At 48.7% G+C, this 22111-nt stretch overlaps 6 protein-coding genes across 6 annotated transcripts; 3 read left to right on the forward strand and 3 right to left on the reverse strand.

Annotated features, from left to right (window-relative positions):
- Window positions 1-3945: 3945 nt before the first annotated feature.
- Window positions 3946-7355, forward strand: N7466_004100 (glutamate dehydrogenase (NAD(+)); the record flags this gene model as incomplete). Its single annotated transcript, XM_057163497.1, has 3 exons — window positions 3946-4249; window positions 4321-7255; window positions 7313-7355. 3 exons carry the CDS (start codon window positions 3946-3948, stop codon window positions 7353-7355), a joined length of 3282 nt encoding a protein of 1093 aa, XP_057022178.1.
- Window positions 7356-7861: 506 nt separating this feature from the next.
- Window positions 7862-9239, reverse strand: N7466_004101 (uncharacterized protein; the record flags this gene model as incomplete). Its single annotated transcript, XM_057163498.1, has 2 exons — window positions 7862-7927; window positions 8079-9239. 2 exons carry the CDS (start codon window positions 9237-9239, stop codon window positions 7862-7864), a joined length of 1227 nt encoding a protein of 408 aa, XP_057022179.1.
- A 1221-nt stretch (window positions 9240-10460) lies between these two features.
- On the reverse strand, window positions 10461-14509 carry N7466_004102 (uncharacterized protein; the record flags this gene model as incomplete). Its single annotated transcript, XM_057163499.1, has 2 exons — window positions 10461-13808; window positions 13868-14509. The coding sequence occupies 2 exons, from the start codon at window positions 14507-14509 to the stop codon at window positions 10461-10463; spliced, it is 3990 nt and encodes a 1329-aa protein (XP_057022180.1).
- A 1828-nt stretch (window positions 14510-16337) lies between these two features.
- On the forward strand, window positions 16338-18587 carry N7466_004103 (threonine/serine exporter family protein; the record flags this gene model as incomplete). The annotated part of the gene is made up of 1 exon (XM_057163500.1): window positions 16338-18587. One exon carries the CDS (start codon window positions 16338-16340, stop codon window positions 18585-18587), a length of 2250 nt encoding a protein of 749 aa, XP_057022181.1.
- Window positions 18588-19449: 862 nt separating this feature from the next.
- On the reverse strand, window positions 19450-20433 carry N7466_004104 (uncharacterized protein; the record flags this gene model as incomplete). Its single annotated transcript, XM_057163501.1, has 1 exon — window positions 19450-20433. One exon carries the CDS (start codon window positions 20431-20433, stop codon window positions 19450-19452), a length of 984 nt encoding a protein of 327 aa, XP_057022182.1.
- A 773-nt stretch (window positions 20434-21206) lies between these two features.
- On the forward strand, window positions 21207-22073 carry N7466_004105 (uncharacterized protein; the record flags this gene model as incomplete). Its single annotated transcript, XM_057163502.1, has 1 exon — window positions 21207-22073. One exon carries the CDS (start codon window positions 21207-21209, stop codon window positions 22071-22073), a length of 867 nt encoding a protein of 288 aa, XP_057022183.1.
- Between the last annotated feature and the right edge of the window lie 38 nt (window positions 22074-22111).

The following is a 22111-nucleotide window of genomic DNA, read 5'->3' on the forward strand; positions in this document are numbered from 1 at the left end:
ATAACCTCTCTCAACTCCATCCCTCTGGGGAAGTGAGTGACGCGTTGCAAGTGTGGGGGAAAAGGACCCATCCAGGACCCATTTAGGACCCAGAAGGGGCAAAAAAAAAAGAAGTTGATGGATCAGCTCTTCTCCGGGGTTATAGGCTGTAGACCACTAGTTTAGCCTTCTTAAGGGGCTCCGGGGAACCGGGGCCAAAATCCCGGGCCTTTCACCGTGGGGGATTTGGTTGGGATAAGTAACATTAGGGATGTGCATCCAATTTTTGTGAATTGAATACAAAAAGAAAAAAAAACAAATAGAAATAACTAAAATAATTAAAATAATCTAAATAATCCAAATAATTAGGCTTCAGAGCTCATGGAAAATTGATCTTCCTTCTACTCCGTACTCCGCAAGTCTTCTAGTAACCTTCCCATTTCATCCTCAGCCGGGGAAAAGCCGGATCACCTCGGCTCGAATATGATCTTCCCGTTGACCAAACTATCGGGGCAGGACAGAACAGGACAGAAGAATCTAAATTAGTTCCATGATCCATTCAAATTAAATGTGTACTAGTAAGATGTGAGGATAGGAGTTTTGGTTTCAGTGTTGTTTTGTTTCACTTCGGACAAGGGTTCTACGCAGTACACGGAGTAATGCATAAAGAATATCCCGTGTGGAGAGAGCAGAGAAGACAAGGGGGTTATAAAGCTGGTGGATATCCGGAAGAGCGGTGGAAGCCCGATTCATAGCAGATCCATAGCAAATCCCCATCTGAATCGGGACTTTTTTTCATTTCTCTCGAGTAGCTTAGGCCTAGGCCCGTTGAATGGTTGAATTTGAATCAAAATTGAATATTGAATATCGAGGTAGTATTAATTAATCCAAAATTCTTGCTTTCCCCGGATTCAAGGGGCGTTGCATAGTACAAGCTACTATTTAAATCCCCTGCAATGCTCCCTCTCCACATCAAATGCTATTCAAGGGGAATGGGGGGATTTTCTTTATAGGAATTCTGGGGAGAGGAAAGCTCTAAGCTCCATACCTGCTCCAGCCCCAGCCCCAGCCAGCCCCAAACCCAGCTTCGGATTTCCTGGATCCCGGGACTCCGTCGCACTGGGAGCATTCTTCGGGGATATGGGGATATAGTGATAAGGGGATATGGGCATCGGGATAATCTGTTATCTGTAATCTGTAATCGGGGGGTCGGGGATTTGAGATTCCAAATGCTCAGACGGATTCTCTATTATCCTATTACCCATTATCCTACTGCATCCCTGTTCCCCGACTCCCCTGTCCCAACCTTGGAAGCTTGTTGCTTTGACTCTCCTGACTTTTAAATGTTTAGCCAGTTGTATATCACATTCTCAAATGACGAGTTCTAACTGGCACGTATCAGTCGGTCTGGAACTCCCCTAGTAAACTCTTCACCGCATCGACGCCATGACCATCCACGAACGGTGTGTTGTTCGTTCAGGGACAACGGTACAACTCATCAAAATGCATGCACGTCAGCCCGTGTACTGGGTACTTGCTGCTTTGTGACCCCCCTGAAATGTATAACATTGAGAGTTGTGTAATTTTTCAAACAAAATTCCAGGGTGCTCAGGGATTTTGATGATTTGGATCTGCAAAGAAATCCGTAAATGTCGATGCCTTGGGCAGAAATCCTTATCGGACCTTGAACATTGGAGATGTCAAGCATCTCCAGGATTAAAACTTGCGTTCCCAACAACATTCCTTGGGCACTGAGAGCCTAAAAAGATGAGTGTGTAAAAAGGAGACGGAGACGAAACTTTTCATTTTCAGGGGCAATCCGTCCCGCAACCAGTCGCCTTTAGCTCAAATGTTTCTTCCCAAGGTTTCTTTCAAGTACCTTGAAGACATCACCCGACCAATTTCCCTATCAGCACAGAAGGTAAAAAAAAAAAGAGAAAAAGCCTTCTCCTTGTTGTCGCCCCCTTACCAGCTGGGATGTCTCGGGGGCGCTTGTGCCGCTTGGGCATTTGCAGGTTGGTTTTACAAGGCAAAATCAGTTCTCATGACCCAAAGTGAGACTGTAAATGTATTCTGTCGTGCTTTCTTTGAATGTCGAATTCTGGCGAGGGCTCAGGCTCAGTATAATACATACTGAATGGGTTTCATACTTTCCCAAACCCTTCACCGTCGGGGCCCGGAATATCCTTTCCCCTAGAAGATAAAGCCATTACCTCATCTCTCGCCGGTCGGGAGTGTCTTCCAATCGCGATCACGCCGAGCAGTATCGCCATCACGTAAGGCCCCGCTGGGCCTTGGGGCTTGAAGATTCTGCAAGGTTCCGTTGGAGAGTTCAGTGGCCGCCCGCCGCAATGATTCGCTCTGGGGAAGAAACGTGCCAACGCCCTTGGATCGAAAGTGGGCTTTTTACCCCGCATAGGACGATCCAGGTACCGGTTGGAGAAGAATGTGTAATGTAGCCGGGCCGGGTACAACTTGGGAACTTGACTATGCTGGATTGGGCAATTTTGAAGGTGAAAAGAGGAATCACTGACTAAATCTATGCTGCGAAAGTTGGTTTTTCTTGTTACTTGATCAAGATCAACCCCATGTTTGAAACGAAAATCCCCCGGACTCTCTAGACTTTTTCGCTTTTGGAATTCCCCTTACTTGATTTAAACTTGGTAGGGCTGGGGGGAAATGGTGACATGATGAACTTAATGAGCAATTGCGGCATTTTTCATGAGGATTTGGTTCCTTGTGGTATATTTTCATGACACATCGCATTCCACGATGTTCGACGTAAATCACCTCATTATGCATAGAAAACATCATTATACTCATTACTGGCAAGTACTATGGAGACTACGGAGGCCACGGAGTACACACGTGTACAGAAAGAAATTCTAAGCTTGGGGCTTGGGAAAGTAATGTGATCAACTCAGGTGATCCGGTTCAAATCAGTAGTTCGTAATTGACTTCCCCTTTCGATCTCTATCTTTTTTTTTGTCTCCGCCACATTCTTATCTATGTGCTTTTTTTAGCCCATGTCTTTGTTTTTCAAGGCGGGAGGTTTCATAAAATTGGGGTGGAATTGGGTGCTGATGATGCTGTCATTCAGGTACTATCCGTCCTGTAGTATTTTTTTTCTGCACCGAGCGGAAATAGATCGATCTAGGGGGAAAATTGAGTGATTAGTTCTCTGGATATGATTGAGGCAATTCTTTTCTATTTTTTCCTCTTTTTCCTCTTTTTTTCTGTCTTTCTCTATTTTCGGCCCGCATGACGCAGCGGGATTTTTCCCAGTCGGCTTTACACCTCGGAAGGAGGGGCGTTTACCGCCAATCATCGGTGGCGCCTATCGCCGGGACTTAGTCATGAGGGGCATTGACCAGTGGAGCTCAAGTCTAAACTGCGGATCGAAGGCTTCGAGACCGTTCAGAACTGACGCCTAGCATCGGCTTGCATTGGGAGGCATTTGGGAATATTCTTTTTTGGAATTTTTATTAATTAGATTTTCATTTATTTTCTTGATTTATTTTCGAGGTTTTTTTCTTTTTTTTCTTTTAGGGTGTTTGCTACCAAGGATTCGGTTGGTTATTTAAAGCAGTCATTCCCCGGATTTCTTAGCTTCCCATATCTCTTAAGAAACAAGCTACTTTAGATCCCAATCTCAGATCTACTTGTACTATACACACGTTCATGGCCACAGTAAGTCACCCCTTGCCTGTTATCTTTACGTGAAACTTTGGTTATCTCCATTTTCCACCGGTCCGGTTTCCCGTCCACACACCTTCCCTTCCACTTGGAATGGAAAACGTTCCAGTCGCAACTTATGCAGCTGCAACCCGATAAGCTCACATTCTTCAAATGTTTCCCTTATCTCCCCACGTGCCTCATAGACTTTTGACCTCGTCTAACTCTTTTACTTCTACCCAGCGTTCTGCTCGTTCTTCCATCTAGAGTCCTCAGAACCCCCCGCACATCATGTCTTCACCAATCCCCTCCACCCCACCATCGGAGGTCTCCAATGGCACCTCCCTGCCTTCCCGACCAGTTCCTAAGCTCTTCGGGAGTCAAGACGGGAGCTCTGGCACTGGCACCCCCATCGGTTTCCAACGATTCCCTCACAACAAGCACCTTGACCATGCCGTCGGGGCTGCTTTGCGGCAACCGTCTCCGCAGCCCACTCACTTGGGTGTCCCCGGTACCCCTCACCGTGTACTATCAGAGGAGGACCCGGGTTACATTGCGGCCACTTTTGAAGGCAAACAGAAACAGATGGAGCAAGGTAAGCATACAATTCAACTGAATTTCTGTCCATCCTATATCCGATGCACCATAGGTCTAATCTCCATATAGTCATGGATCAATTAGAGGAGAAGGGTTTCTTCCCCGCCGATTTCGTCACTTCCGAAACTACTTGGTTCTACAACTCGCTGGGTATCGATGATACCTACTTCCAGACCGAGACCGTCGATGCCATTGTGACCCAGATCCTCTCTCTCTATGCCGCCAAGGTCGCCGCCTACGCTCGTGATGACAAGCAGCTAGAGATCCGCTTGGACAAGGAGGCCGAAGATCACGCCGTTTACATTGATACCAGCAAACCCGGTGTCTCCTCCGTCGACGGTCCCCACTACGAGCAGCGCATTGACGAGAAATACATCAACATCTCCAAGGGTGCCGAAAGCTACCGTGTGGAGACCTTCCGCTCACCCAGTGCTCTCCCCGGTAACAATGGACAGCAACTGCGTTGTTACTTTGTTTACAAGTGCCAATTCGCCAACCCTAACCCCTCACCGAACGAAACCGATATTGAGATTATTGGTGAGAAGCGTTTCCTCCAAAAGGCCACTCCCAACACCAAGGCCATCTATCAAGAAATCATCACCGCCGCTGTCGGCCGCACTGGTCCAGTGATTGAGATGTTTGAGATTGAAGGAAGCCGGGAGAAGCGTCTTGTCATTGCTTACCGTCAGGGTTCCGCAATGGGTCTTTTCAGCGCTCTCTCCGACCTGTACCACTACTACCGCCTTACTAGCTCCCGCAAGTACCTTGAGCACTTCTCCAACGGTATTACAATCGTTTCTCTATACCTGCGTCCCTCAGAGGGTGCTGAGATTACTGCCAAGTACCCCCCAATTGAGGCTGCTATTCACCAGATCATGAAGGAGGTCTCTCTTCTGTACTGTATCCCCCAGAACAGATTCCAAGCACACTTTGCCACTGGCCGCCTCAGTTTGCAGGAGACTATCTATGCTCACTGCGCGTGGGTGTTTGTCCAGCAGTTCTTGAACCGTCTCGGTTCGGAATACACTTCTCTATCCGCCCTTCTGGATCCCAACAACAGTGTTCACGCAGAATTGCTCTCCAAGATTAAGAAGCGTCTGCGTGCTGAAACATTTACTGCGGAATACATCTTTGAGATCATCAACAACTACCCCGAGTTGATCCACAAGTGCTACTTGGACTTTGCCAACACCCACTATGTGCAGACCCAGGGCCCCACTGGAGACGACTTCCTTCCCACCCTCAGCTACCTGCGTCTCCAGGTTGATGAGGTTCTGGACGGTCCCAAGCTCCGACAGCTGATCCGCAGCACTACCATGAACGAGCATGACGAGATGGTTATGCGATCTTTCACCGTGTTCAACGCATCCATCCTCAAGACCAACTTCTTCACTCCTACCAAGGTTGCCTTGAGTTTCCGTTTGAAGCCGGACTTCTTGCCAGAGCACGAGTACCCCCAGCCCCTCTATGGTATGTTCTTGGTCATTAGCTCTGAGTTCCGTGGTTTCCACCTGCGCTTCCGAGACATTGCCCGTGGAGGTATCCGTATCGTGAAGAGTCGCAACAAGGAAGCATATGGCATCAACGCTCGCTCGCTTTTCGACGAGAACTACAACCTGGCCAACACCCAGCAACGCAAGAACAAGGATATTCCAGAGGGTGGCGCCAAGGGTGTCATTCTCTTGGACGTGGCTCATCAAGACAAGGCGCGGGTCGCTTTTGAGAAGTACATTGACAGTGTCTTGGATCTGTTGTTGCCCCCGGTCAGCCCCGGTATCAAGGACCCCATCGTGGATCTGCATGGAAAGGATGAGATTCTCTTCATGGGCCCTGACGAGAACACCGCCGAGCTTGTTGACTGGGCCACCGAGCACGCTCGTGCCCGTGGCGCTCCTTGGTGGAAGTCTTTCTTCACTGGCAAGAGCCCCAAGCTTGGTGGTATTCCCCACGACGCCTACGGAATGACTACCCTCTCAGTTCGCCAGTACATTCTTGGAATCTACCGCAAGCTCAACATCGATCCTTCCACCATGCTCAAGCTGCAGACTGGTGGTCCCGATGGTGATCTTGGATCCAACGAGATCTTGCTCTCTAACGAGAAGTACGGTGCGATCGTTGATGGATCCGGTGTCATTGTCGACACAGAGGGTCTTAACCACCAGGAGCTGATCCGTCTCGCCAAGAAGCGTGCGATGATCTCCGAGTTTGATGTTTCCCTTCTTTCTCCCGTGGGATACCGAGTTCTAATTGATGACAAGAATGTCAAGCTCCCAAGTGGCGAGATTGTTCACAACGGTACCAACTTCCGAAACACATTCCATTTGCGTTCGGAGGAGAAGTTTGACGTCTTCGTTCCTTGCGGTGGTCGTCCCGAGTCTATCGACCTGTCTACCGTCGGCAAGCTGATCAAGGATAGCAAGTGTGTCGTTCCTTACATTGTCGAGGGTGCCAACCTGTTCATCACCCAGGACAGCAAGCTGCGCCTTGAGAAGGCCAGCTGCATTCTGTTCAAGGATGCCTCCGCCAACAAGGGTGGTGTGACTTCCTCATCCCTGGAGGTTCTTGCCTCCTTGTCCTTCGATGACCCAGAGTTCGTCGCCAACATGTGCGTTGGTGAGGATGGTACCGTTCCCGAGTTCTACCAGGCATATGTCAAGCAGGTGCAGGAGATCATCAAGGAGAACGCCACTCTCGAGTTCGAGGCTATTTGGCGCGAACACGAGCAGACTGGTGTGCTGCGCAGTGTTTTGAGTGATCGTTTGAGTTTGGCTATTACCAAGCTTGACGAGGAACTCCAACATACCGAGCTTTGGGACAACATTGCCCTCCGTGAATCGGTTCTCGGCGATGCCTTGCCTCAGTTGCTGCTGAACAAGATTGGCCTCAAGACCATCTTGGAACGGGTTCCCGAAAACTACCTGCGTGCCATCTTTGGTAGCCACCTGGCCAGCCGATTTGTGTACCAGTATGGTAACCACCCAAGCCAGTTCTCGTTCTTCGATTAGTATGTTTACTTTCCCCCTTTCCACCTCTCCTAACATGTACTAACAAATCATCACAGCATGACCAAGCGCTTGCAAAAGATCCAACAGATCCAGTCCTAAAGATTTGCAGATCACGGATGTTTTTGGCTTCTTAATGTTTTATTTGTTTCACTTGTTTCCCCTCCCCAGCTTTGATTCCCGATACCTTCCTTATGTAGTTACTACGGTTTTGGTCAAACAAAAGAATTACTATAACTTAATACGAAGACAGTCAATAGACTCTGTCTCTATGATGAACATATGGTTTGCAAGATTTTTCTTTTGAGTCCAGATAGTTAAAATTGAGCACCTGATTGACCTGTTGTCCTTAATAGAAGTGAAAGAATGGATGCGCCTGGCATGCTCATCAAACATTTGCCTGAAATTCGCTGAAACTCGTAATCGCAATGCAAGAATGCACTGGCGTTGTCATAAAACATAACCATGTCGTCAATATATCATCCATATATGTCCCTTCAACTGCTCCATTCTCCCCCGAGCACTCCTTCGATACATATTCCTGTTCCACAGATAAAGTTCATTATCGGTGTATCATCAAACGTATGTATGTATATCGAGCAATTCGCTCACTTTGACCTCATCCGAGGTTCACTCTTTGCAGACTCCGCCAGAATAAGAACAAGACTTGTTGCCTAGAACATAGACAAAGCATAGATTAGTATCATGACAACAACAACAACAACAACAACAACAACAACAACAACAACAACAACAACAACAACAACAACAACAACAACAACAACAAAAGAACCCCACGGTCCTATTCCCTGTTCTCAAACTCACCAGTAGTAAATCCACACCCTCCGCCACCTCCACCTCCCACCTCGGCATCGACCCAGACATATTAGCATCCATGACCTTCTCCCGCCGCACATTAACAATCCGCTTCTCCCCCATCATAACAGCCGCATAGCTACTGCTCTGCTGAACAAGCTTCAGCTCCACCTTCGTACTAACGATCGCGCCCTCCGAGCGCGGTCTCGGCGACGACAACGAAGAAGTCGACGCCGGCGCCGGTTCCCCAGGCGGCTCAATCGCATCCAACAGATCCTGCAGCGAATGATTCGACAGCGACAGCGCCCGCATCCGCCGCACAGAATCATAAGAAGGAAGCGGACAATCCGGCAACCCAGCCTTATCATCATCGTCCGACGATTCGTCCTCGCTCTCGCTCGCACTCCCTCCACTACCTCCCCCGGCCCCACTCCCATTCCCGCTCGCCCCACTACTACTCTGCTGCGCGGCATCCTCCGCCACAACGCTCGCATACGGCGGCGGCGAGTGGTGATCCGGGTGCTCGTAGTGCGGCAGATTAGCGTGCGCATTCGCATTCGCGCCCACACTCCTCCCACTCCCCGCAATCGGGTCCTGCCCCGGCCGCCGCGCACTACTAGCCCTCGCCGTCCGATGCTCGCCGCGCCGACTGTACGGACTACCCAGCGACATGCTGCGATGGTGGGCTGGCCGGCCGTGCCGGGCTTGGTTGAGGTTGCGATTCATCTCCGCGATCTCCTCGCGGTCCCACACCCCGCGCAGCAGCGCGTTCTCAAACTTCACCCCCATCCGCATCCCAATGCCCCACCGCACCTCGGAATGAAGCAGGTCCTCGCCTGCCCCGCCCGCCCGCCGAATCACCCACCGACCCTTCCACCAGATCCGGCGTAGCTCGAGCAGGGCGCGTCCGTTTGGATTGCGGATCTCGCGCAGCTGCGTGTTGCTCCAGAAGCGGGCGACGACGTTGAAGAGGAGGACGTGGCGTCGCGGGCTGGAGGGGTCTTCGTGTGTGCGGAGTTGCACTACGCTGAATTCGCGGCCTGTGCTCGGGTGCTCGCGGAGGATGCGCAGTGTTGTTGGCGTGTTGGTTAGTCTGTCTGGGGCTGGGGCGAGGAGGTGTGAGCGCCGGAGCGCGATGGGGTGGTCGGGGGCTTGGAGTGGGTTTGGCATTGTCGCATTGCCTTTTTGGTTTTTGGGGGGCTTTGCTGGCTAGTTTCCCGAGGTCCAGGAGGACCGTTTGGTTTGCGTGGGTTGTGGGATGCCCGGGACCCAGGGTACCCAGGTATGTATATGCTTGTGGTGAGAAGGGGAGGGTGGGGGAGGAATGTAGGAAAGAATGAAATAAGAGGAGGGGGGGGCTTGGGACTATTTTCTTCTCGGTGCGTTCTCTCTCTCCTTTTTTTGGGCTAATTTTCTTTTGGCGCACATGTGCTGCGTTTACGATGGGCTAAGTAGCTATGGCGTGGTGCGGAGAGGTTCGAGCATCCACGCCGGCGCGGGGTGGAAGAGGGGCTTGTAACCTGCCAAGAGTCGACTATCGGGCTTGTTACTGGAGGAGATTAATGGCGCGTGCCTAGGCAGCCACAATCTGAGGCGGTGCTACTTGCTATCTTTTTGAACTGGATCTTGGCAGGTCCGTACGAATGATATCACGGATGCCACGCTGGTGACAGGTTTATACACTTGTCGGATATACTTGGAAGTGTCCCACTTATTCAAAGTCCAACCTTGGAAAGTGGAATCGTAACGGCTCGGTAATGCCGTACTTCCGCCTATAGTAGAGTGGACACTGTGAACACGCGCTAATCTAATAATACACTCTGTACCTTACATGTAACGAAACGGGGGGATTTCTGACTGTTGTAAATTTCCTTTTTCGGATTACTGCTCCGCCTCTTACCGCTTTTGCTCGCTGAGTACATCTGAGCACGGACTTCAGCTCTACAGTAGGATTCGAAAACAGTTTACCCTTTCGGACCGACGGCCTCTCATTGGGAAACTTGGTCCATGTCTAAACGTTCCAGCCAGCTACTATACCAGGGGACTTTCCCTAGCCGAACTCGGTTTGGTGCGCTGGGAAAGAAAGCCTGTATGTCTATGTAAGGGGTAATATGTTTTCGAATACTACCGTATGGTTACTCAGAGTCCGTATGTCTTGAACTGCGCACTGTGCGGTGCCCTTTGGTTGTATAAAAGCCTGTGAAGATCTCACGTATCAAGGTTAAGATGAGGAGTATGCCTTTCAAATGGATTATCAATATCAAGGAAAGGTATAGTCGACTGTGACGAGTTTGGGACCGTCAATGGCTGAGAATGTGGTTCTCATGACTGGTTTATGGGGTAGATGTGATTGGCATAGGCAGGGTATTTGTTTTTTGTATTCTTGAGTGCTTAAATAAGGGCAACTGCTGGTTCACCCATCTTCACCCTAGTGCTAGCGTCAGATAACAACTTGACCACACGCTCATGGCCCTTTGCTGCTGCCCGAAAGAGTGGAGTAACTCCATTTGAGTCCTTTGAATCGATATCTACCTGCCCAGTCTGAAGAAGCAAATTGACAACAGGATGATAACCACGTTTTGCTGCCCAGGAGAGTGGAGTTCGTTGTTTTGAGTCTTTTGAATCGATATCCACCTGCCCAGTCTGAAGAAGCAGCTTCACCACGGCCTCATGACCATGTTGTGCTGCCCGGGAGAGTGGAGTTCGTTGATCCAAGTCTTTTGAATCAATATCCACCTGCCCGGTCTGAAGAAGTAACTTGACCACAGCCTCATGACCCCTTTCTGCTGCCCAGGATAGTGGAGTTCGTTCATATAAGTCCTTAGAATCAATATCTACCTGCCCAGTCTGAAGAAGCAACTTGACCACAGACCCAGAACCCGTTCTGGCTGCCCAGGAGAGTGGAGTCTGTTGATGTGAGTCCTTAGAATCAATATCCACCTGCCCAGTCTGAAGAAGTAACTTAACCACAGCCTCAGAACCTGCGCTTGCTGCCCAGGAGAGTGGAGTCTGTTGATCTGAGTCCTTAGAATTAACATCCACCTGCCTGGTCTGAAGAAGTAATTTGACCACAGCCTCATGACCATATCCTGCTGCCCAGGAGAGTGGAGTTTGTTGATTCTCATTCTTTGAATCAATATCCACCTGCCCGGTCTGAAGAAGTAACTTGACTATAGCCTCATAACCATGCCTTGCTGCCCAGGAGAGTGGAGTTCGTTGATATGAGTCCTTAGAATCAACATCCACCTGCCCGGTTTGAAAAAGCAACTTGACCACAGTCTCATGACCATGTCTTGCTGCCCAGGAGAGTGGAGTCTGTTGATAAAAGTCCTTTGAATCAATATCCACCTGCCCTGTTTGAAAAAGCAACTTGACCACAGCCTCATGACCATTTCCTGCTGCCCAGGAGAGTGGAGTTCGTTGATCCTCGTCCTTAGAATCAATATCCACCTGCCCTGTTTGAAAAAGCAACTTGACCACAGCCTCATGACCATTTCCTGCTGCCCAGGAGAGTGGAGTTCGTTGATCCTCGTCCTTAGAATCAATATCCACCTGCCCTGTTTGAAAAAGCAACTTGACCATAGCCTCATGACCATTTCTTGCTGCCCAGGAGAGTGGAGTTCGTTGATCCTCGTCCTTAGAATCAATATCCACCTGCCCAGTCTGAAGAAGCAACTTGACCACACCCTCATGACCCTGTCTTGCTGCCCAGGAGAGTGGAGTTCGTCCATATGCAGAGTCCTTTGAAGAAATATCTGTTTCCTCAGAGCCAAGCAGCAATTCAACAACTCCTTCTAATCCAAGGCAAGATGCGACGATCAACGGTGAAGGATCTTTTGGACAAGAAATCCACACCTGTTCCCAATGCTCATAAACCCTTCTACCTCCTGTAGTCCATGGAGAACAGAGAAGGGCTCCCAACTCTGTGAGTTTATCTCCTTTATAGGAACAAGATTCACGCAAATGAACCATCCAGTATTCCACGGAGTAATCCCAAAAGTCTTTTTGGCTTGTTTCTGAATGCGTAAAGAGGACCCAAATGCATACTTCCGCAAGTACTTTGCTTGATTCCATTGGTTCAAGGGAGTGTTGCCAGGTATGGAATGCCGAGATGCTGCCCGAAGATGGAGTGTGAACTAGAAATTCCTTGACTGTCTGGTGGAGGAGGTACACCTTCCCCTCAATAATGACTAGAAGAAGCCCACAGAGGTCCCTTATTGTATCCTTGAATCGTTCAACGATTTCTATGTCATCTTTGACCTCGTCAGCAGGTTGGTCAACTTTCTGTACGGCTGAGGCGAGTGATAATTCCTCCACGAGAAGTGGACGTTTGGCAGCTAGGATGATGTGAAGAAGCCTTCTCGCCTTGATATGGTTTGGGCTCCGATTCAATATTTTGCTGTAAGCGTCATTCACGCTAGTTGGTATTTCAGCACCCATTGTTCGGCGGACATTTCCTTTGGTAAAGCCAGGGGTCTTCTCTATGTATTCCATAGTAAGAGTCACCCAGAGATAGGTTCGATGTTGTATACTAGTCAGCTGCTCCTGCAGGAATGTATGCTCGCTTGGCTCAAGTGATTTGCGGTCGGCAAGCTCACAAACCCGACTTGCGACCACGAGATCTATCTCCCGTGAGATTTTATCGACTTCCACTTCATTCTCAGCATTCAAATGAATCGCGGGAGTTTCTCTCTCGAGATTCTGGAAGGCGCTGCGTATGTGGCCATATGGTCGACTTGTCATCAAAAATTTGATATTGTGGCCTTGACTGTTGTTCAAGTAGAATCTCGTCACTTCCTCAATGAGTTGAGATCGATCGGCATCTTGGCACTCATCCAAGGCATCAACCACAAAGATGATCTCGCCGGCTTGTGGATTGGAGGAGGCACTTATAAGGATGTTCCATAAATCTCTGAAAGATTCGATCAGTTTATCCCCATCTGTTTCGAACTTGTCCAGTGCAGATTGTGGTAGAAGGCTTGGCTGGGCCATGAGAACTTGGCGTAATAGGCTGCAGAGGGCACTCGTAGAGCTCCTTTGGTCATCGAAATCATCCTTGAAGAAAAAATAGCAAACAGTTCTTCCTCTGGGCTTTGGAAGCACTTCATCAACCAAATATTTAGCCAGAACCGATTTTCCACATCCGGGGTCTGCCGAAACCCATAAGAGACCTGCCTCTGGGCTCTCGTTCCATTTTCGAAAACGAGGGTGGCTGGTAAACCATTCACAAGTCTCAGGCACGCGTGGGCTGTTTCTGTCCTTTCTATCTCGGTACGGACAAGTATAGAGACGCTGGAAAAATCCCTTCAGCGTCTGATTTCGCTTCGATGTCGTTTGCCAGATTTGGTGTCTTTCCAAGGCACTTTGGAGCTCCCCTTCCCGCCTTTCTCTTTCCGACTTCAACTCGTCTGCTTCAATCAGGGAGATAAATTTCCTAGCTTCATTTTCAAGGTCTTGCATGTCTTTGAGTAATGAATCCCAGGGGTCTCTTTTCAGCATACCCCTTGAAAACTGAACGAATGAATTCTTTTGAAGGTAGCACAGCGCCCGGGCCTGAAATTCCAATAGTTTGCAGCACAGAGAAGTCAATGTCTCCTCGAACTTTTCAATGAAATCGTCCGAGGTCTCATTCAAGTGTAAGTAAAGATCATCCATTTTGTGGATACGGAGAATTATTGCAGATGTTTTGTCTAAACCCTGCAGAAGGACCTCTCGTTGTTCGACGGCTTGGATGAAGAGCTAACGAGGGTTGACTTAGTATGTGATCACGGCAGAGTTTGGCAGAACCTTTGCCTTACCAAGAGGCTGACTGTCATGGCCGCACATGCTATTGCAGCCGGAGGACTTGCGGTCGCTGCAGTATTGATCACATCTTTCACCACCAAAATATTCCTCATCACCTTGGTGACTTTGTCTCGAACGGAGACATTTTGATCACCAATCATCCACTCCTTCTCCTTCAGCTCGCTTGTTTGAACCTCAAGAAAGCTGCAAAGCTTCTTGTAGCCATCTCCCCCGCTTAGCTGAATATTCAATCCCCAATCCTTGAGGATCTGGGTGGCTTCCTGGAGGAGCTCTTCTCTCTTTTTGTCTTTCCTTAAATCCTTCTCTGCTCGTTCCCAAAGATTGTCGTGCGTCACGGGTGGAGTAGGCACTGATTTCGGTCTCGATAGCGTTGGCTCCGAGATTGTCGGCTGACCGTCTTCCTGGAGGAGCTCTTCTCCCTTTTTGTCTTTCCTTAAATCCTTCTCTGCTCGTTCCCACAGATTGTCGTGCGTCACGGATGGAGTAGGCACTGAGTTCGGTCTCGATAGCGTTGGCTCCGAGGTTGTCGGCTGACCGTCTTCCTTGCTTGTCGAGGACACTGTCGAAGATAGATTCGGTCGAGCCTTTCTTCTCTTGGCCGAGTTCCTGAAAGGCAGTCGCAAACATAAAGGCATCGTGCGGAGGTGTATCCAGAGTTGAGAAGTCCCGGTTTCAGTCGCATCTCAAGATATGCCGGGGGTGAGGGGACAGCTGAGGCTAAGCGACTGGCTGATTGATTCATGAATGCCTAAGCGCCCCAGCCACATCGGCCCAACATGTGAGCGGGGAATTTCAACCTCCTATCACAGTTGCTGCCGAAGCCTACCCGCCTTACTCGATAATATCAATTGTTTGCTCGCCGGGTGCTTAACAGATGCCAAGCTTGGAAGGACTTGACCAATCAATCCCATCCTACCCCAGCGTGATCGTACTGTTCATATTTAATCCACATGGTACTGTGGGGGCAGTAAACAATAATGGCGTCATGGTTTTTTGGAGGAAAAATTCCATTGCTGCGCCCACAAATCTTCAACTCAATAGTTCATCACCTGACATTGAGCTTGACGGAGTATAGGATTTTTTCTAGAGCTAACATAATCCACAACTTACAAGCGACCGGGCCAAGCGAGCGGCTAAGGTTTCTACTCCGAGCTCCGTACACTCCGAATGCTGAAAGACGCCAAAACAACAATTTATTAATAGAATAAGCTATTTCGGAAAAATTTAGCACGTACACATACGTATTTTTTTTAAAAGTGTTACGTGATCAGTTTTGGTTCTAGAAGCATTGTCCCTGAACTAAGCCCTGAACTAAGCCCTGAATTGGCAATGAAGAATCTTGCTAAGAGATCTGTGGCATAGTGGCTGAAGTTTACTATGTACAAGTTTCAATGGAAACCGGTACATGACATCTGGACACTGTGGAATATTTGAGCTTGCGAGATCGACACGGGAAATGCCCGGTTTCCAATCCAATATTTGGGTTCAAGAGTTGATATATCGGAAAGAGATCAACACTTAGAAGTGACATGATACGGTGCTTGGATTTCCTAGTTTTCAGGCTATATTTAAATTTAATATAGGGAAAGGATGGACTCGTATGTTCCGTAGTATTGCTCTAGGCCCATGGGATGATTGGTGGGGGCAAGTGCCACACAATGAAACACCAAAATTGGCCACGCAAAACAGGTCCGAGTCCCCAAGTTCTTTCGTATTGGCTCAAGGACACTGTCAGGGGAAGCTTGATTCCATTTTTTATGAACATAACTTTTGCATAAGCCGAGGTTCTCTTTGATCTTCACACAACTTGAGAGTATTATACAAAAGTAATATATACCTGTCACATGTGCAACCTCCTTTGTCAGCCATTAAATCATCTCTCTCTCGCCTCTAATTACTTTAGCCACGGTATAACCATGGGTACAAAGCCAGGAACACCCTAAAAAAGACGGTGAAAAAGAGTTAAAAAGGCTGGAAAATTACCGAAAAAGGAAAGATGAAAAAAAAAAAATGAAAAAAGCCAATGAAAATAAGAAAACGCCCAGTCATGCGAAGAAAGCGCCACGGGGTTTGACTGACGCGTTCGCCCATGACTTCAACCTGCATAGTAGGTGGGTCTTAAACAAAATCCGACGGTCCTGCTGGGCTCGCTGGGCTCTGGACTTCAATTAAATAACAGCTTTTCCCCACTTAGCCCCTTTTTTATGAAGTTTGTTTCTTTCTTCCCTCCTCCTCTCCAGGATATGAAGTTGACTCGTTTGTGGGGTTTTGCTCTTTGTGGCTGCATTTCAATCACTCCTCAGTCTGTCTTGATCATTTGATATTCGACACTTACTTCTTATACGTGAGAAAAAGGCCCCTTGCAGCGAACACGTTTTTTTTCTGGTCCTCTATTCGGGTTTACCCCAGACATTCAAATTTTCCCGCGGTTATCCGCAGAACAAACCCAGTCAAACTTAAACCATGTCCGAATTATCCGACTCCCAGGAAAACCCCTCACCTCATCAACCCTCAATAGACTCAACAGAAGACGACAAGGCAAAGACAAATAACCCCGAGCTTCCCCAGGCCGTCGTCCGCGACTCCGTCAGTGAACAACCAAGCGTCTCCTCATTCGGTCAACGTTGGAAATCCATCAGAGAACGCAGCGCCACAATAGCCGAGCGACTGGGCCGGTCCCATGAACGAAACGAAGATGGCCTAGAGGGCGCCGGCTTCTCAACAGAATACTTTGGCGCCACAGACGACCTCCGAAGCTTTGCCGCGCGCCAGGCCAACGACGAGGAGGAACGCTTGCACAACAATGATCATGACGCTCAGGCTCAGCTCTTGGTTCGCCATCTCGGATTGCCCGGCAATCGTCATCGACGAAATGAATCCTCCGAATTCCCCTCGGGCACTACCACGCCCGGCGATTTGAGTGAACACGCCCCGCTGAACGGGAGTGTCCTATCGCAATTGCTGCGCGTCTACGCCAATAATATGGAAAATGCGAGCAGAATGAGCGTTGCCACTACCTCATTTGACACGGACCCGGACACGGAGACTATTCCGTCCAAAACGCCTGGAACGACTACCCCCGGTGGCATCAGCACTCCCGGTGGGACGCCGCCGCTTGGTGGAAAGAAGGAGAAGGTGAAGTGGTACAATAACGGGGAAGCGAGCGAAGCGGGCAGCAAGAATGCAAGCAAATTCAATCTGCCGTTGAAGGTTCCGGCTAAGAAGAAGAGGGAGTCTAATCATGCCTATACCTCTTCGCTTATCTCGGCATCCATGGGAATGGGCCGGATTGGTGTGCCTGGGGCCGAGGGCCCGGCTCCGATGAATCCGAAGGAAAGGAAGAAGCAGAAGCGGAAGAGCCAGAAGAATGTTAAGCTTACCGTGCATATTGCGGCTATCTTGGCGCGACAGCAGTATATTATGCAGCTGTGTCGTGCCCTGATGAAGTACGGCGCGCCGACGCATCGTTTGGAGGAGTATATGATGATGACTTCAAATGTGTTGGAAGTCAATGCTCAATTCATGTACATTCCGGGTTGTATGTTCATGTCCTTTGACGACCCGCTTACTCGCACCGCCGAGGTAAAGATCATTCGCGTCATTCAGGGACTGGATCTCTCTCGCTTGGCCGAGACGCACAATGTCTACAAGAACGTCGTGCACGATATTGTCAGCGTCGAGCAAGCTACACAAGACCTTGACGAGGTCATGCAGCGGAAGCCACGATACGGACGCTGGACGAAAGTCTTGCTTACCGGGCTGGCTAGCGTTGCTGTTGGTCCTTACTCCTTCTCTGCCCGTCCTATCGACCTTCCGATTATTTTCTTTCTGGGTTGTCTGGTCGGCTTTATGCAACACATTCTAGCCCCCTCATCAGCTACCTATTCCAACGTGCTCGAGGTATCAGCCGCCATTCTGACCTCGTTCCTTGCGCGCGCATTCGGAAGTATCCAACACAAAGGCGAGCGTGTCTTCTGTTTCTCGGCCATGGCTGAATCATCCATTGCTATGCTTTTACCCGGTTTCGCTGTGCTGAGTAGTAGTCTGGAACTCCAGTCGCACCAGATGAACGCCGGTTCAATCCGCATGGTCTTCACAATCATTTACTCCCTGTTCCTGGGATACGGTGTTACGGTTGGTACCACTATCTACGGATTAATGGACAGCAATGCCACAGACCAGGAGACTTGTACCGGCGCCGTCGATGACTGGGGCAACGAGTACATCCAACACTTCCCCTTCGTTGCGCTGTTCTGTTTGTTCGCCGCTCTACTCAACCAGGCCAAGCCGAAACAGCTACCTGTTACAGTCTTCTTAGGCGTCTGTGGCTATGTGGCCAATTACTTCAGTACGAAGAAGCTCGGCTCTAACCAGGTGGCTAATACGGTCGGCGCCTTCACGATTGGTCTGCTGGCCAATTTGTACAGTCGTCTGTGGCACGGCCATGCTGCTGCTGCTATCATCCCGGGTATCTTTACTCTGGTGCCCTCTGGTCTAGCATCTTCCGGATCCATCATTTCCGGTTTGCAGTATGCCGAGGAGGTCGCGAATGGAACTGTCTCCTCCACTTCGAGTGCCACTAATGAGAGCTCGCTTACGTCATTGGGCTATGGAATGATCCAAACGGCTATCGGTATTTCCGTTGGTCTTTTCGTCGCTGCACTGATTGTGTATCCGCACGGAAAGAAGCGCAGTGCCATTTTCAGTCTGTAATGGCTGTTTTCTATGAACTTGTCATGAAATCTTCGAAATCTTGTTTTTATTTTGTTTACATATCTGTACAGACTAGACGCCATTTTGTCCTTGCATCTCTTCTCTTCTTATCGACTGTTTGGTTTTTTTCTAGCGAGCATTCATACATTTATTCCAAGGTTGTCAGCTCTGATATCACGTTTCGGCATATACCATATATCCACTTGTTTCAATTTATCTGATCTTACATTCCTGTGTTCCACTGTTTGAAGCTCCGACTTGATATGATTGAGGGCATCGCAATCACTGGCGCCCTGAGCGCAAAGATTGCAGTTAGGGTAATCTTGGATACGCATGGTCTATATACTAGATATCAGTGTTATAGTAGTTCCAGAATAGCGAGGATACTGACTACTAAAGGCTCCATCTTCAAATAAGTAGTCTCAGTCCAAGTTGATATTCACACAATCCACTTGTCCTTCGCGGCATATAATCCTACGAAGGACGTCCTTGTTTTTAAATAATGAACAGCCATCTCTCGAGATGTCTGCAAGACTAATTTGAGAAGATGACGCCGCATCATCGCACGAGCAACCGTTCTCTCAGCCAAAGGTATAATTTTGTCCCTGACGTATCCGGAGGCAATCGAGAAGTTCGGTCTTCTGTTACGCATACTCTTGGCACTGGAGCCGAAGCACACTACGCCACAAGCACCTTGAAAGGCTGGCAGAGTGATGTGTGGTCGAAGGTCTAGATTGATAGGAAGTAGGAGTCTAAACTAACAACTCTTTCGTAACGAGCAGAAGATTACTATATTTATAAACAAGTTAATCCGCCCATACACTATCATGCACAAAATTACGTGAACAACACATATATATTATTAAGTGGTAATCTCGATCTTCTCAACCATAGCGTATAAATCATCCAAACTGGGGCGCTCTTCGGGCTTACTGCGCGTGCAAGCTTCCACAACAGCAGCAAGAGGAGGTGGGACAAACCATTCCACCGCCATCGTTATCGGTACGTTTCCGTATATCATGCCTTTTATAAGATAGCCGAGGTCATAGATGTCCGATTTCTCAGTCCAGCCAGCGTCCAACACCGGCTCGCGAGAAACCTCAGGAGCCAGACGATTTCCCCAACGTCCCTCGAGATCGCAGATAAGCACACGGGATGTATCAGCGGAGAAAACAATGTTGTCGATGCGAAGGTCACGATGAATAATCCCAAGGGAATGAAGTTTCTTCATTCCGGATATTATCTGCAAAAGCCAGTCTTTGTATACAGTAAGGGGATAAATGTACCCTAAGATGTATCTGGACTTGAATTTTTCGAAAACCAGCTTCCCCTCTGGCGACTTTCCCAGTAACTGAATAATGTGGGATGATTTTGGGACTCCCGGACAAGATCCACCTTGGCATTCTAGTAGATTGCTGATTTCACTCTTATATTTACCTTTCTTGATAAAGTATTTGCTGGAATCGACTTCAATAATCGGGAGCGCGGTAAGAATTGTATCAAGTTCTTCGGAATCATCATCAAGCTCCGGAAGCGGTGGTGTATTCATAAGGGGGCGTACTTGGTCACCAATGATTTCATGATCGCCGATGTTGACTGAGTCGGGAAAATTTTGTTGTAGGCGAAGAATATCACCAGAGATAGTGCCGGGAATATCAGCCAGCCGGATGCATTGGTGCTCATACCAATACGTATAGCAGAACACACCGTCAATCAATCCCAAACTGAGGTCGATTAAACGTCGGTCACCAGCAGAACCCAAGTCAGACCACGCTTTTTTCCCTTCGTAATCAGCCCTCAGTCGCTGAATTTCCTGCATAAAAGGATCGTTGGATGATTGATTCATCCTTGGCTGCTGATATGGGGGCGCTGATATAGGGGCTTTGAAGTAATCTCGAGACGAGGGGCTCAAGTCCTTGCTCGCCAGAAATTATTTGCGGCAGTGACAAAAACAAAGAGGAAATGTAAAGGTTGGTGGCATCCAGCTCAAGGTTTTATATACTAAGAGAAATCACTCAAAGTATTAAGGAGAGTGGGCTGGGGCTTTGAGCTTTGCACCTGTACAGCTACCTAATAAATAATGCATGACATGTAATATATCATACCAACCTATCAAGTTGTGTATTTCTTCGGTGATGCATATTCTAGCAAAATTGTTACTGCAGATTGACGGAGAGTGCTCGAGCCCAAACGGAAAAATGCGACTTTTAGCGCCGGGCATCCACCGGCCTTCATCCGAAGTCATGTCACTTGACAGATGTCAGATTATCACTCAACTTTTCCTACGAACTGGAATTGCTATGTCAATCAGGCTTAGAAATTAGGCACAAGTACTAACCGGCCCCTTACATAAATTACCATTTATAACGGACCCCTACGCTCCGAGAAAAGGTTAGCGGGGGGCCCGCTCAATTGTAAGCATGTCACATGTGCAGCGAAACATCCAGGCCTGAGGCGGTGTAGCGGTGAAAGACAGCCTCAGGGTGCCCAAGATTCTATTCCTGAGCAAGTTTTCCGGACCGAAACAGAGGCATTTTGTCCCCTATCCGTTGTGGATGCCATCATTCCAATATCTCTGATTGATACGTTGGATTTATTGTCACTACTCGCTCACCCGACATGAGCTCAGAACCATGTGGAGCGTGTAGCTGGACAGCTGAACGCCAAAGGGATTGTAACTACGATAGCTGCCTCAAACTGTTCTATGAAGCAGGCGATCGAGGTGTCTGGTCGTTGGGCTCAAATTTTATTTTGAAAGATCGAGGTTCTAGGCTTCCGACGTCTGAGGTACCAAATATCCAATTTGTGCAGGAACAGACGTCTATCCCTGTTCCCACTGTTATCGAATCTTGGAAGGAAGGCGATCACACCCTCATATTGATGCGACGAATCCCCGGCGAGCCCCTCAGCAAACCCTGGCCGAAGCTTTCGACGGATCAAAAAGAGAGAATAGCACAGCAGACTGCTGGGTACCTGCAACAACTTCGCAAGCTCCAGTCTGACAAGATCCAATCTCTTAGTGGCGGTCCGGTCTTTTCCAACTTTCTCTTCAAAAACAAAATTTCTCTGCTTCCCCATGGTCCTCTGGCATCTGATGATGAGCTCTGGAATGACATGGAACATGGGTTGAAAGATACGATACCCGAGGCAGCGCGAATACAACTTCGACATTGTATGCCATCGGCTACACCTTACACCTTTACACATGGTGACCTCACTAATGTTAATATCATGGTTGAGAACGGCTCCCTCAGTGGCATAATTGATTGGGAGATGTCTGGCTACCTTCCAGTGTGGTGGGAATATGTGTGCACCTCGGTCCCTGATAGTGAGGAGGACAGGGAGTGGAAGGCTTTGTTGCGAAAATATATGCCTGATCATACCGCTGCGCGTGAGTTCTGGCTGGACTATTATAATCTTTGCAGAGATCCAGACAGTGAACGAGCAATTAAGTTCATGGAGAAAGTAAGGAATGAGAGCTCTTAGGGAGATGTCTGACAGTGCTTGCTTCTTTAAGCTCGGTG

This window comes from Penicillium verhagenii (genome assembly GCF_028828195.1).
Source record: "Penicillium verhagenii strain IBT 33310 chromosome Unknown utg000005l_segment0_segment0, whole genome shotgun sequence".
In the NCBI taxonomy this organism is placed as follows: domain Eukaryota; kingdom Fungi; phylum Ascomycota; class Eurotiomycetes; order Eurotiales; family Aspergillaceae; genus Penicillium; species Penicillium verhagenii.